This window comes from Rhinoderma darwinii, chromosome 2, assembly GCF_050947455.1.
Source record: "Rhinoderma darwinii isolate aRhiDar2 chromosome 2, aRhiDar2.hap1, whole genome shotgun sequence".
Classification (NCBI taxonomy): Eukaryota; Metazoa; Chordata; class Amphibia; order Anura; family Rhinodermatidae; genus Rhinoderma; species Rhinoderma darwinii.
In genome coordinates this window covers 238234680-238250669 of record NC_134688.1, presented here as the reverse complement: position 1 = coordinate 238250669, position 15990 = coordinate 238234680, and the positions used below count along the sequence as shown (strand labels likewise).

The window sequence follows — 15990 nt, the reverse complement described above, 5'->3', positions numbered from 1 at the left end:
GAACCTGAGGAGTGCGGCTTTAAGCGAAAGTAGAGCGTACAACTCTCCCGAAAGGAGAAAAAAGTCCTCCAGTCCCCTGAGAACCGGTCAGGCAACTTGAGGTGGGGTTCAAGAGGTGAGGTGAGGGGCACTACCATGGTAGCGTCAGGCTTGTTGACCCTCTGAGCCAGGGCCTGGACCTGTAGGGAGAGACCCTGCATTTGCTGGGCCAGGGTCTCAAGGGGGTCCATAGTAGTGTCAGGGACCAGGGTAGACTAGGTATATGGGCTTGTGATTATGTAATGATGGGGGTAGGGAAACGGACAAGTGAGCCCTAATCTACCCGCCACTCTGTCCCTGCCTACTTGCAACGACCCGCCCTAGGCGACGGGGTACAACTGGGCGGCGGTCCCTATGCTCAGTAAGTGCACGAGACAAACAGACAAGGGTACACAAAGCTAAGGGAAAAGGGGCAGTTGCCCACGGCAACACCGTGAGCAACAAGAGTGGTGAACGAGCCGAGTCAAACCAGGAGTGTACGAGGTACCAAACGCAGAGCAGGAGAGTAGTCAGTAAGCCAGGGTCAGTATGGAGCAGGATCAAATAGATAGAAGCTGTAGCTGGGCCAGGAAACCACATGAGAAGAATCACAAGCAAAGGAGGAACAGGAAATGCAGGTATAAATAGACAGAGGGCGGGAGCTAGCTCCGTCTGGCCAGGCTGCGATAGGCTCTCCCACTCCTAAGCCTGCCAGCCTGAGTGGTGGAAGCTGGAGTCAGTCTCAGAGACATAGACTCAGGTGCAGACTGATTATCTATGGGCGTATCCACAGAAGTTGTGCCTGGCAGATCCTTTACAGGGTGTTGAAAGATAGAATGATTTCTATATGACTTGATTCAAGGACAGTTTAGACAGTACATGGTAAAGTTTATGTTCTTTGCTGGAATGACCTAAAACCGTATGTAGGTGGTAATTCTTCAGATCACCATCTATCGCTTTCACTCATCCTGCTAAAAGTTCAACATGACTAAGTTTATTGTGTTAGAATGATAGATGCATGGATTTAGTCAGATGGCATTACATAAAGCTTGACATGGTATATTCACAATGCGTTCATAGGGTCCATAGACTCCTACGTGCTAAACTAGTATATGTGAGTATACCTTTTTTTCTGATACAAAGAAAATCGCAACCAGCAGCACTTCTCCATACAGTTGGGCACCACAAAGAAATGTATACTGTGTGGTATCAGTTTTTCTGCAATTCGGTCTATGGCTGACATATGCAACTACAGTTTATGGCATGCAGTTGCATATGTGAGAGGCATCCGTTGGATGTGTACCCCAGTTGTCATGATAGGTGTGGGTACCAGACATGGGTAGAACAAGCTCTTTTGTCAAAATGCACCCTACCACCCTTGGGCCCTGAAGTTCTGCATGATACCTGTCAGATGGACTATTGTTCAGCCCACAGATATAAGCCATGATTCACACAGTAACTTTGACATTTAGCTCTGCTGAACTTGCATGTTATGTTTTTATGTGTTTTGTCCATATATGTATGTACAGTTGTGTCATAAGGCATTATAAGCCACTTAAACACAACATACAGTTGGCTGTATAAAGAAATTTAAAGGCACAATGCATTTTTTTAATCTAGAAATTTTGCCGCCTCCCTCAATGGTGCATTGGGCGGTTGCCTACTAATCCTACCCATCGACCCAGCTGTGGTCTAAGAGTGAGTAAACCCCTTTAATGAGCAGGACTGCAGGGATAATAGTGAGTATTAATTCAGCATTATCTGTCCATAACAGTACATCATTATGCTTTATTACTAAATAGAGACAATATATGAATAGATATTGTCACGATGGGTGCGTGGACCCACTGGGCCGTACCGCCGTAGCAGGATAGCAGCTGGCCAACAGCATACTAAGTCACAGTCCATAGTTTGAATAAGGGTACCTGTGGTAACTTCAGACAGTAGCGATGTGACCCAACGGGACACCGGAGAATGAAGCGGAAGTGAGCGCTGGCGTCTCCTGAGGAGGAGATGCGGGCCAACGCTCACAGATCCATGGCTGCGGCCGTTGGGAGGTGAGTAATCCCGACGGCCACAGCCATGGGTGTAAGGCTGGGTTCACACTACCTATTTTCAGACGTAAACGAGGCATATTATGCCTCGTTTTACGTCTGAAAATAGGGCTACAATACGTCGGCAAACATCTGCCCATTCATCTGAATGGGTTTGCCGACGTACTGTGCAGACAACCTGTCATTTACGCGTCGTCGTTTGACAGCTGTCAAACGACGACGCGTAAAAATACAGCCTCGGCAAAAGAAGTGCAGGACACTTCTTTCAGACGTAATTTGAGCCATTCTTCATTGAACTCAATGAAGCACAGCTCAAAATTTACGGCTGTCATAGAAGCCTCGCAAAATTCGAGGAGGAGCATTTACGTCTGAAACGAGGCAGCTGTTTTCTCCTGGAAACAGTCTGTCTTTTCAGACGTAAATGCCTGCTATCGTGTGAACATACCCTTACAGATATGTCAACAGCAGCTTGTTGATGGTTTTCAGAAAGCTATTGAGACTTTTTCTACACATCACTGAGTAAAAATTATTTAAAAGATATCTGGAAACTAGTAGGTAATAAAGGAATATTACAAAATATTTAAAATGTTATGACTAAGAAGCCAGTATTAATAAATTGTGTAGCTTTACCAAATGTAAAAATTACACATTATCGTCCTTCAAATTATACTTTCAAATATTGCAGTTAACTGTAAGAAATATATCAAGAATTCTGGGTAATGTAGGGGAATTGAAAATTTGCTGCCGATTTCCTGCAAAATACTAGGTAACAGCTTATCATCAAGGGACCCTTCTTACAAAAAGGGATTCTACAAAGTGGAAAACCCCTCAAAGTGATATCTCTCTCCTTTCCACAATTTTTTTATTGTGCAAACTGGAAAACTTTAATGCGCTAGGTACGCTGTACGAGGTCTTTTATTCCATCTGAAAAAAAGCATGCAAGGTCGACCAGTTCAGTTAATATTTAGAACTGGGACAGAAAATAATAAAATCTAGGAAGCCTTCGTACAAAGAAAAATTGATGCATTGCAAGGGGAGAACATTGTTAATCAGTCTTTTCTAGTATTTGTATCTCATAAATTCCTTTTTTCCCTTTCTTTTTTTTTTTTCAAAATGTACTTAGATTCCACAAAATGACACTTTCTGAAAGCAGCTAAATTGCCTATCAGCTCCTTCACACTTCAGAAAATGTGACCCTAAGCACCATGTCAATCGCAATGTACCTCATACTTTGATAATACACTGAAGGATCAAATAGGCTGTTCAGTAGAGGTACCTTTAAGATGCCTGGCATGAGTAAACATTATCAGTCAAAGCCTCTCCCTTATCTCTGGTGCTTTTATTCCATCATTTATACTGCATCTGGAAAGTTGTCTCTGACAGCTCTTCAGAAAAAATTAAATTAATTCTAGGAGAAATAACTGGGGCGCAGAAAGGCCATCTCTTCTGATCCTGTACTGATTGGTTCTTTCTAGAAGTTATTTCAAATCATTAACTCTTAATCTGTAAGAGTATGTACTGCATGAATGGTACAGGCATTAGATGGCTGTGCACAGCACTGCATGGGTTAAGAAGCAGTGTTTTATTTTTCTCTGCAGCTACAAGTCACACACTACACATTAGCCATCCAGCTATTGATATAAAGACTTTGAATCTATAAGATGATAAAACTATTCATCTACTCAAGAGGATTATAGTAAACTGAAGAGTCGTCTCAAGCATCCATCTAAATACTGTACATAACCATAGGATGCACAATAGCAATGTTTAGATAAATAACTATCTATATTGTATTTATTATAGTAAATTGGCTTTCAAACCTAGCTAATAGGAGGGGGACACTTTATGGCATTTGCAAAATGTTTGTCTGTCAAAGAATCATATATATATATATATATATATATATATATATATATATATATATATATATATATACAGTACTGTGCAAAAGTTTTATGCAGTTGTGGAAAAATGCTGCAAAAATAAGAATGCTTTCAGAAATAGAAGTGTTAATAGTTTTTTTTTATCAATTAACAAAATACAAAATGAATTAACTGAATAGAGATCTAAATTAAATAAATATTTGGTGTGACCACTCTTTGACTTCAAAACAGCCTGAATTCCTCTAGGTACACTTGCCCAAAGGCATGGATTTTGTAGGATTATAGTCAGGTGTATGATTAACCAATTATACCAAACAGGTTTTCATATGTAGGTTAAAACACAGTCATTATCTGTAACAATAACAGCTGTGTAGGAGGCTTAGAACTGGTGAGGAACAGTCAAACTCTGCTACAAAGGTGTGGTTGTGGAAGACAGTTTCATGTCACAGCTCCACCATGGCAAGACTGATCACAGCAACAAGAGACAAGGTAGTTATACTGCATCAGCAAGGTCTCTCCCAGGCAAAGATTTCAAAGCAGATTGAGGTTTCAAGCTGTGCTGTTCAAGGTCTTTTGAAGAAGCACAAAGAAATGAACAGCGTTGAGGACCGTAGACGCAGTGGTTGGCTAAGGAAACTTAGTGCAGCAGATGAAAGACACTTCATGCTTACTTCCCTTCGAAGTTGGAAGATGTCCAGCAGTGCTATCAGCTCAGAACTGGCAGAAACCAGTGGGACCCACGTACACCCATCTACTCTTCGGAGAAGTCTGGCCAAAAGTGGTCTTCATGGAAGAATTGCGGCCAAAAAAAACATACCTTCAACATGGAAACAAGACCAAGCGACTCAACTATGTATGAAAACATAGGAACTGGGGTGCAGAAAAATGCGAGTCGTGCTCTGGACTGATGAGTCAAAATGTGAAATATTTGGCTGTAACAGATGCAGTTTTTTCGATGTAGAGCTGGAAAGTGGTACAATACTGAGTGTCTGCAGGCAACAGTGAAGCAAGGTTCCTTGCAAATTTGGGGCTGCATTTCAGCAAATGGAGTTGTGGATTTGATCAGGATTAATGGTGTCCTTAATGCTGAGAAATACAGGCAGCTACTTATCCATCATGCAATACCATCAGGAAGGTGTCAGATTGGCTCCAAATTTATTCTGTAACAGGACATTGACCACAAACATACAGCCAATATCATTAAGAACTACCTTCAGCGTAAAGAAGAACAAAGAGCCCTGGAAGTGATGATATGGCCCCCACAGAACCCTGATCTCAACATCATCGAGTCTGTCTGGGATTACATGTGGAGACAGAAGGATTTGAGGATGCCTGCACCCACAGAAGCTCTGTGGTTAGTTTTCCAAGATGTTTGGAACAACCTCCTTGCCGAATTCCTTCAAAAACTGTGTGCAAGTTCACCTAGAAGAATTGATGCTGTTTTAACGGCAAAGGGTGGTCACACCAAATCTTGATTTAATTTAGATTTCTCTTCTATTCATTCACTTTGTATTCTATTAATTAAAAAAAACAAAAAAAAATACTATTAACACTTCTATTTTTAAAAGCATTGTTACTGTGCAATAGTTCACCACCACTGCCTAATACTTTTGCACACTACTATATATATATATATATATATATATATATACATATATATATATAAATATATATATATATACATATTGTGTGTGTGTATATATATATATATATATATATATATATATATATACATATATATATATATAAATGCACTGTATAAATATAAATATATATATATATATATATATATATATATATATATATATAGTTCATTCTGAAAGTCTTCAGACCCTTTCACTTTATTCACATTTTGCTATGTTTAGCCTCGTTCTAAAATTAAAAAAAATTACGTTTTTCCACATGATTTTGCACTCTATACCCTATAATGACAAAGTGAAAACCGAATTTTAGAAATCTTTGCAAATTTATTAAAAATGAAACATTTCAATTTTGCATGGACATAAGTATTTAGACCCTTTGCTAGGACACTTGAAATTCAGCTCTGGGGACCACTAATTTCTCTAGATCATCTTTGACATGTTTCTACACATTGATTGGTGTCCACCTGAGGTAAATTAATTTGATTGGACATGATTTGCAAAGACACACCCCTGTCTACATAAGGTTTTACAGCTGACATGGCATATCAGAGCAAAAAACAAGCTATGAGGAGGAAAGAACTGCCTGTAGAGCTCATAGACAGGATTGTGTGGAGGCACAGATCTGGAGAAGGGTACAAAAAAATATCTGCTGCAGTGAAAATTCCCAAGAGCACAATGGCCTCCATAATTCTTAAATGGAAGAAGTTTGGAACAACCAGGACTCTTCCTAGATCTGGCCGCCTCACCAAATGGTGACCCAAAGGTCTTTCTGGTTTTACCTCCAAGGATCCTGTGTGCAGATAGGAAAAACTTCCAGAAGGTCAACCATCACTGCAGCACTCCAACAATATGGGCTTTGTGTGGAGTTTGAAAATGGCACCTAAAGGACTCTCAGACCATGAGAAACAAGATTCTGTGGTCTGATGAAACCAAGATTGAATTTTTTTGGCCTCAATTCTAAGCATCATGTCTGGAGGAAATGAGACACTGCCCATGACATGCCCAATATCATCCTTACAGTGAAGCATGGTGGTGGCAGCATCCTGCTGTGGGGATGTTTTTCAGCGGCTGGGACAGGGAGACTGGTCAGGGTTGAAGGAATGATGAATGGAGTAAAATACAGAGATATTCTTAATGAAAACCTGATCCAGAGTGCTCTGGACCTCAGACTGTGCCGAAGGTTTACCTTCTAACAAGACAATGACCCTAAGCACACAGCCAAAACAACACAAGGGTGGCTAGGGCACAACTCTGTGAATGTCCTTGAGTTACCCAATCAGAGCCCTGACTTGAACCCAATCAAACATCTCTGGAGAGACCTGAAATAGGCTGTCCACCGACGGTCCCCATCCAACCTGACAGAGCTTGAGAGGATCTGCAGAGAAGAATGGCAGAAAATCCCCAAATCCATGTGTGCAAACCTTGTGGCATCATACCTAAAAAGACTTTGGGTTTTTCCTTTTCAGAAAATTTGGAAAGGTTACTGACATTATGTTTTCAGTTTGTCATTGTGGGATATTTGAGTGCAGAATGATAGGGAAAAACTGGCATTTTTTATTTTATTTTAGCACAAGGCCTGAACATAACAAAATGTAAAAAAAATAAGAGAGATCTCAAGACTATCCGAATGCATTGTATATACACATTTTGACACCTAACCTTCACACCTAAATGAGCTTGTTGGACATCCAATTCCAAAAGCATGTAAAATGGACCATTTTGCGGCTATAACAGCCTTCACTCTTTTAGAAAGGCTTCCCATAGAGTATGTCTGTGTGAATTTGTGCCTATTCACCCAAATAGCATTTGTGAGGTCAGACAATGATGTTTTCTGACTTGCAATAGGCTTTCCAGTTCATCCCAAAGGTGTTTTATGGGGGTAAGGTCGAGGTTCCGTGGAGGCAACTTAAGTTCTTTCACACAAAACTCGTTAAATCATATCTTTATGGACCTTGTTTTGTGCACTGGGGCACAGTATTGCTGGAACAGAAAAGGGCCTTCCCCAAACTGTTCCCACAAATTTGGAAGCATACAATTGTCCAAAATGTCTTGGTATTCTGTAGCATTTACACTCCCCATTTACTGGAACTAAGGGGCCTAGGCATACCCCTGAAAAACAACCCCAGACAATTATGCCTCCTCCACCAAATTTTACAGTAGGCACAATGCATTACAGTTCTCCTGACATCCACCAAACCTAGATTCGTCCATTAGGCTGCCAGAATGTAAAATGCAATTCATCACTCCAGAGAACATGTTTCCACTGCTCTAGAGTCCAGTGGTGGCATGCTTTACAACACTCCAGCCAATGCTTGTTAGGCGAAATTCACACGACCGTGTGCGTTTTGCGCGCGCAAAAAAAATGCTGCGTTTTGCGCGCGTTGCAGTTCCGTGTGTCATCGGTGAATGGTGCGTTGCTGCGTGATTTTCACGCATATGCCATCCTTATGACACGCGGTTTCGATGCTTAGAAACTGCAATGAATGTGGTGCTTTTTTTTTCTCCTTCATTTATTTAACAACTGTAGCGCGAATCACGCGCGACACATGGAAGTGCTTCCGTGTGCTGTGCGCGATTTTCACGCACCCATTGACTTCAATGGGTGCGTGATGCGCGAAAAATGCCCAAGTATAGGACATGTCGTGAGCTTTACGCAGCGGACAAATGCTGCGTGAAAATCATGGAATGTCTGAACGGCCCTATTGACTAACATAGGTCCGTGCGACTGGGCGTGTTTTTACTTTTTACCAACTGGGCCTTGTGAAGAGAAGTGTATGATGCTGACCGATCAGTGACCAACCAGCGTCATACACTTCTCATGTTCCAGCCCATTGTTACTGTGTGATTGTGCAGTGAAAACAGCTGGGCTGGAACAATGAGAAGTGTATAACGCTGATTGGTCAGCGTCATACACTCCTCTGTACAACGCCCACTTGGTAAAAAGTAAAAACACGCCCAGTTGTCTATTAAGAAACTAATTAGCATAAATCTAAAATTGTTTATAACTTGCTCAAAAATGATTGTTTTTCCAAATAAAAACCACTGTTGTTATCTACATTATAGCGCCGATCACATTATGTAGGAGATAGGGCACTTATAATCTGGTGACAGAGCCTCTTTAAGTCACTGAGCTCTTCAGTATGACCCGTACTACCACCAATGTTTGGCTATAAAGATTGCTTGAGCGTGCGCTTGATTTTATGTACCTGTTTGCAACATATGTGGCTGAAACACATCAGCTCAATAATTCAGGTGTCCACATACCTTTGGCCATATAGTGTTTATATACTTATTATATAGCAGTTATAGCGGCTCCCATGGGTAATCACCGGCATTATTGCTATTCCCGTGCAATCACAGCCACATATATGGTGTTGTTAGTTCAGTTCAGTACAATCCAGGTATTACATCCGAATTATGGAAATTTAAACACAGGTACATCCATCTAAATGAGGCCCAAGTTAAGGTTGAATAAATGGTAAAGAAGGAATGCTTATTATATATAAGACCTGTTGCCTCCAAACAGTTTGTAATTTATTGTAATATAATTTGGCGCAAATTAACCAACCAAATTCTGACATATTCAAGCACAGTTTCGAAAATGAACTGAAATGAAGCGCCTATCATAAATACTACGTTTTGACGTTAACATCATTTTGGACTACGACTAATTACCTTTTCGTTTACAATGAGCAGATGAACTGTGAATATTTATAGGCTATAATTCTAAATATTCTATTTATTAGTAATAAAGCATTACGTTATGATTTTCATATTTGTAGTTTCTGTGGGTTAATTAATCTTTACATTTTAGTGTTTCCAAATGAACATTAATAGCTAAAAAGTGATATATGGTAATTGTAGTAATTATCTTGTTACATTTAAACTTCTTGTCTTGAAATATCTTACCTAGAAAATTTATTTTACTCATACGTAATGAGAAACTAAGCAAATGTAATAAAATTGCTGAAATCAGTTTTGCCATTTCTGCGCAATTCTGATATATGCTTGTGTGACAAACCTGGCCTAATTTCCAAGCTGCAGTGTTGCAACATTTTTGCCCTTTCACATACACCTGTCAGGCAATGTATTCCAAGCACACATCCTCTCATCATTGAGTAATATCTAGGTCATGTCATACCACGTTCCATTTGGTAATCCCAGCACATTTCACATTTTGTGTAACTTTCAGCAGCTTGATATACCCCAACTGCCTCACTGTTTTTCACACTAACCATAAAAAATATAACAATAAGCTTAAAGAAGTACTCCAGCAATATTTATTTTTGCCTATATATTGCAGCATAGGTAATTATTAAAGAATAATGTAGATGCTCCTGTGTATGCCTTGTCTATATCTGTTTTAGTTTATGTGCCATTTATGAATTGTCTGCCATCTTGGATCCTTCTTTAGCTATCAAATGATTCCCCTAATGCAGCCTACATTTCCCATGAAGCTTCTGGCTTTGGCAGAAGCAGAGGGGGCGGAGTCTCATGACACTGTACTTGCTCTGCTCTGAATCCTATCTAAGTACAGCAAGTGATAAATCAGTGATATAAAGCTATATTTTTGTCCTCACACTGCAGAATCTCAGTGTCTCCTTCTATAGCTTCATCCGGTCTCCTCTGCATTCTGCTTGTGATAGATTTCTCCATATCAGTTTTTACACAGGAAGCAGTGTGAAGTTGCATCTCATAGAAATACTCCGGACTTTCTGCACACAGCACTCACCGATAGTATAGGCAGTTAGTATGAGTTTTATAACTATGCAGCTAATCATTGTATGAACGTAACTATTATATCACTGCACTCCTGCTACCTTAGCTAGGGCAGAAATGATCTCTTCATCAGCACTATATGCATGGAGGGACATACAGAGGGACAAGGAGGGTGGAGCTGGGTGGAGAGAGGAGGTGTCTCAGAGCTGCCAGGAGGGATTTGATTTGTGATGATGTAATCCTGTCATTCACAGGAAGTCAGTCACACAGGAGAAAATTACCTCCAGTCTATACATGAGGGCATAGTCTATTTTGGTGGTCAGACTGAGATCAAATGACACAGCCGCCCATAATGAAACGGTTCAAAATGTATAGATGCAACTGTGCTGGAAAGTAACAAATGACAATGCTAGAATACTGTTGGTGAGTTAGCATTAAATGGACAAAAAAAATAAATTGCCGAAGGGCTTGTTTAACGCCTTCACGCACCTGTAAGTGCCATTACGTCCAGGTGTAGTGGGTGATGTTTGGAGCGTGCTCACAGCTGTATTTTACAGCGGACACCCGTGACTAACTGCCAGGAGCAGCGATCGCGCTGTTCCTGGCTGTTTAACCCCTCAAATGCTTCGGTCAATCGCGACTGCAGAATCTAACGCGTTGAAAAGATGGGGGCAGCCCCCTCTGACAGCTCATCGTCCCCCTGCAGTGAGTTCGGGTGGTGACAAAGGTTGTTATGGCAGCCCAGGGGCCCAGGGGACTGCCTTCACTCTGCCTCTGTTAAGCCCTGCCCGTGGCAGGGCTTAATAGAAGCCTTTAAAAATGACGATACACTGCAATACATTAGAGCATTTTAAAAAAAACGGAATAAAAGCGTTTAAAAAAAGCGTTTAAAAAAAACTGAAAAAAATGTTTTAGTAGTGAAAAAAAAATAACAAATTTAATGTTAAAAAAAAAAAAACTTTTCCCATTTTCTCCCTAAAGTAATGTAAAAAATAAAAAAAGTAAACAAAATTGGTATCGCTGCGTCCGTAAAAGTCTGAATATTACAATATAGCCTTATTTAATGTGCACGGTGAACACCGTAAAAAATAAAAACTGTAAAACGCCAAGATCACAGTTTTTTAGTCAACTTAGCTCCTAAAAATGTTTTAATAAAAAGTGATCAAAAAGTTCTACATGACAAAAAATGGTACCGATAAAAACGACAGCTCTTCCCGCAAAAAATAAGCCCACACACCGCTCAATCGGTGAAAAAATAAAAAAGTTATGGCTCTCAGAATGTGGCGACACAAAGCATTTTTTTCTTAACAAAAAGTTTATTATCAATAAAAGTAGTAAAATATAAAAAAAACTATATAAATTTGTTATCACCGTAATCGGATTGAGCCACAGAATAAAGATAAGTTGTTGTTTTTACCGCACGGTGAAAGCCGTAAAAACTAAAACCCAAAAAACAATTGAGGAATCGCAGTATTTTCCAACTTCAGCCCGCAAAGATTTTTTTTTCAGTTTCCCAGTACATTATATGGAACTATAAATGGTGCCAAAAGAAACTACAACTCCTCCTACAAACAATAAGCCCTCACACCACTCTATTGGCTGAAAAATAAAACAAGTTATGACTCTTGGAATGCGGGGAGTGAAAAACGAAATTGAAAAATCAATCGTCCCGAAGGGGTTAAGTAGGGCGGTCTCACTCCTGGGAAAAATGTTTCCCTTAAGCCTTTGCAGCTAGTGATTGGAGCAGCTAGGGACCTGGGTATTGTTCCCGCTAAGCTGCAATACCACTAGATGAATTGTGCATGCATGTAGTGCTAAGTTAAAATAATACTCATTGTGTCCCAAATGTCTAAAAATAAAAAAAAGTAATGTTCTCTTCAAATTACGTGCTGTTCACGTTGTGTTTTTGTTTTGTTTTTTTAACCAATATAGACCCGAAATTCTGTTTTGATTCATTTCATAATATATCTTTAATATCTGAGCTTAGTTTTTCATATACAGAGCCGTGCATCCCATGCTTCGCCTCACATAGTCATAGAGGTTAATGATAAAATTACTGTAGACACATTTATACAGCTTCCACTGAACTCAATAATAAATCAGTCTACTGTAAGCTCCCTTTAGTAACTGCATACAGACAGATTTTTTTATTTTATTTCAGTGTACCTATGTGTAAGCATGCCTCTTTGAGACAACCACCCAAAATTGCAGTAAAAATGGTCTTCATGCTCTCAAACAAGCAGCCAATATACATAGAATATAAGGGGATTCAAAATCCATCAAATAAAACTCTACTCAAGATTAGGGGTGGTCTTCTAAGAGGGATGATCCAAAGTGATAGTATAGCCTATGTATTAAAAAAATAAAATAAAATATATATATATATATGATCAAGAAGTTCATGAAAATTAAATTGCACATACAGTTGTCACGGATTAATGTATTCCCTTTAAAATCACAGTTTACAGCCTTGCTGATACATTTTACTAGCTGTGGGCACTGCTATGAAAAGTTAGCAACAGTTTTTTTGGCCAAATACATTATGTCAATTCAAAAGCTATTCTTGAGAAAGACTTTGGAAGGTTGTAATTGTAACGCTCCGCAGAGCTGACATTTTAGAAGTGCAATAATAGCTGAAAATGTTAACACTTTAAAATAATGTTGCTTGTAGCAATGACAAGGTGATCATTTGGTAATGTACATACTCTGAATAGCATGGTATAAAACAATTTGTACGTTAGACTGAACTCCTTTCAAAGCAAGATCATCTTTTCCTGCAGTTTTTCTACGTGAGCACAGCAGCCAAAACGACTTTTCTGCAAGGCCTTTGAAAAGAGGGACTGGGGTGAATAGGTCACAAGGACAAGTTACCCACTGTCTGACCATTAATGATGGCTGTTTTAATGTCTGCATGTAAGATGCAGGAATTCAAGCAGCAAATTGCTGGTCACAGGGGAGATGAGATAAATCCGCTCACTATGTGCCACTGAAGATGATTGATTTTTAACGGCTCCTGATTAAATACTTTAAATGCTGAAAAATGTCTACCCTCTGCCGTGTAATAACTTTCATTATTAATGCGGCTCGTAAAAGGATAAGCGGAATAGAAAGGAGGGCTGGACTGGGAGTGAAGGAATTAGACTTTTGAAAAATAGTCATTGAGCAAAGGTGGTGAATAGACAATGCGGTGAAAAAGATAGAATAAAATGGAGATGTGTCATTTATGTTCCTTACAGGTTGGCAGAACAAAAATTTGTCAGATTTGAAATATCTTAAGCTTTGCTGGCAACTAAGGGCAAATAAATTTAATAGCAAACCATTGTATCTCACAAAGAATAAAAGAAGGACAAACCAATGAAGACAAGGATGGTTTTATTTTTAATGATCATTATTATTTTGTACCAGAATGTTGGTTTTGACTCTTGGCCATCATTAAAAAGTGATTTTCCATAATGTTAACATAATTGAATTAGTTTTACGGCAAAATCTAGAATTCAAGTGAAATAAGAGTTTTATTTGCATTTTTGACATGCAGGGTCATGAGGAACTGATGCAGTATGATGTAATGGGAGCAGGAGAAGGGAGCAGAGAGAGAAAGACACGGACTCGCTGCCCATAGAAAGAGGGAGCAGGAGCAGAGAGGGAGAGATAGAGAGACAGCTGCTGCCTATAGAAGTCTATGGAGAGGGGAGGGGGAATAAGAGCAGAGTAAGGGTATGTTCACACGGCAGCGTCCGTTACGGCTGATATTACGGGGCTGTTTTCAGGAGAAAACAGCTCCATAATTTCAGCCGTAATGGCATGTTGAGGCGCTGCGTCCATTACGGACGTAAATGGAGCTGTTTTTCCATGGAGTCAATGGAAAACGGCTCCATTTACGTCTGAAGAAGTGACAGGTACTTCTTTGACTCGGGCGTCTTTTTTACTCCCCGTCTTTTGACAGCGGGGCGTAAAAAAAATGACCGTCAGAACAGAACATCGTAAGACCCATGCAAATGAATGGGCAGATGTTTGCCGACGCTATTGAGCCGCATTTTCGGACGGAATTCGGGGCTAAAACGCCCGAATTACGTCCGTAAATAGTGTGTGTGAACCCAGCCTTAGTGAGAGACACAGACACTCTGCCCATAGAAGTCTATGGAGAGGGGAGAAGAGCAGGAGGAAGCAGGGGCAGAGTGAGAAAGACAAAGATAGACGCTGCAGCAGCTTCTGGTAAGAGATATATGTGCTCAATTCCAAGCTACACTACACATCACTGCTGTATAATCTCCCCCATGCTGCTGCAGCATCTATATATATATAGACAGAGATTGGAGAGGAGGATTCTCCTTTTGTATATGTGCTGTGTAAAGAAGACATGATAGCAGTTAGGCTCTGCCCACTAGCTAAGGTAAAACTGAGAATTAGAGAGAGCCTGCAGAGGGAATAATTGCTAACAAAAATGCCATATACATGTCATGTATTGGCCAGAAATAGTGTTATACCTCATGTACACACATATGACGGTTTATTCTGAAAAGTCACCTGTAAATTTAGATACGCATTAATTTATTAATACAGAGTTTAAAAAAATAACTAAAGTTTAAATAGTAACTAAGTCGTTTTTCACACTGGTGTCATGGTTCCTTCAGATAAGTGTCATTGTCCCCTCATGGGCAGACTAGAAAATGCTTTAGTCTAGAAAAAAAATAATAATAATGTGATTGACCCATTATAAGTCAGTAGGATTATAGATCCTTTAGAAAAAATTAAACCCATGATGCCAGTGTGTACAGAACATGGCATCATACTCCCAGAGGCCACTTCGGGCCAATTATAAATGAGCAGGGGTGTAAATATAGAGGGTGCAGTAGTAGCAATTGCACCAGGCCCAGGAGCCTGAGGGTGCCCAAAGGTCACTATGCCACATTAGTAGACCCTCATATTACATTCGGCACATGGTAAGTGGGGGGCCCAGTTACAAATTTAACATTGGGGCCCAGAAGCTTCAACTTACACCAGTATATTGAATAATTTGTTTTACAGCTTGATATTAAACTTTTGTCATAGCTGAGATTATTCTTTAAATGAATCATTAAAGTAAGAAAATAAAGCATAAGTTTCAAAAGTGAGTTCTATTTTTGTTACTTGTTTACTAACATTGAACTGTTTTGAAAACATTTGCAGGTTCCTAATTTTTTTACTCTGACTCCCTTAGGACGCACCAAAGACTAAGCCGTTCAGTTTCACCTCCCCCAAAAAAAAGAAAAAAGAAGAAATCCGGACATAAAAGAAGCCGGTGAGTGGACTTGTTATCCATCTCCCAGTGTTTGCTATGTGCCAGACTAACCTGCTTGGCCAGAGCCACCAGTAGAAGCTAATGATAAATTGGCAACATTTAGAAGCTATTGCTGCTCCTCTGCAATGCGGTAGCTGGATTCTTTCTAATTAGTTTTTTAGACAAATGGAAAGATACTATCTCTAGGCATGAATAAATAGTGCAGTATCCGGGATGTCAGTCAATAAATAGTCCTGAACATAAATTCTGCCATGAAATATAAAGCAGTAGGTGAAGCTCTGTGCTTGTTCAGCTTTGACCTAGCAGAAAACTGCACAGGCTCATTACAGTATAATAAGAATCTGTCTCTAAGTGCCAATGGTTATATATATTCCCTGAATTCAATTAAAATATTT

The 15990-nt window shown here is 39.7% G+C and overlaps 1 protein-coding gene across 4 annotated transcripts in view; it reads left to right on the top strand.

The window, feature by feature from the left end:
- The window catches only part of SRRM3 (serine/arginine repetitive matrix 3), a 371076-nt gene that overhangs the window by 268879 nt on the left and 86207 nt on the right, over window positions 1–15990 (top strand). For all 4 annotated transcript variants that reach the window (XM_075852984.1, XM_075852986.1, XM_075852985.1 and 1 more), the window contains one exon: window positions 15515–15595. In XM_075852984.1, the coding sequence (XP_075709099.1) occupies window positions 15515–15595 (81 nt within the window). The remainder of the gene's footprint in view (window positions 1–15514; window positions 15596–15990) is intronic.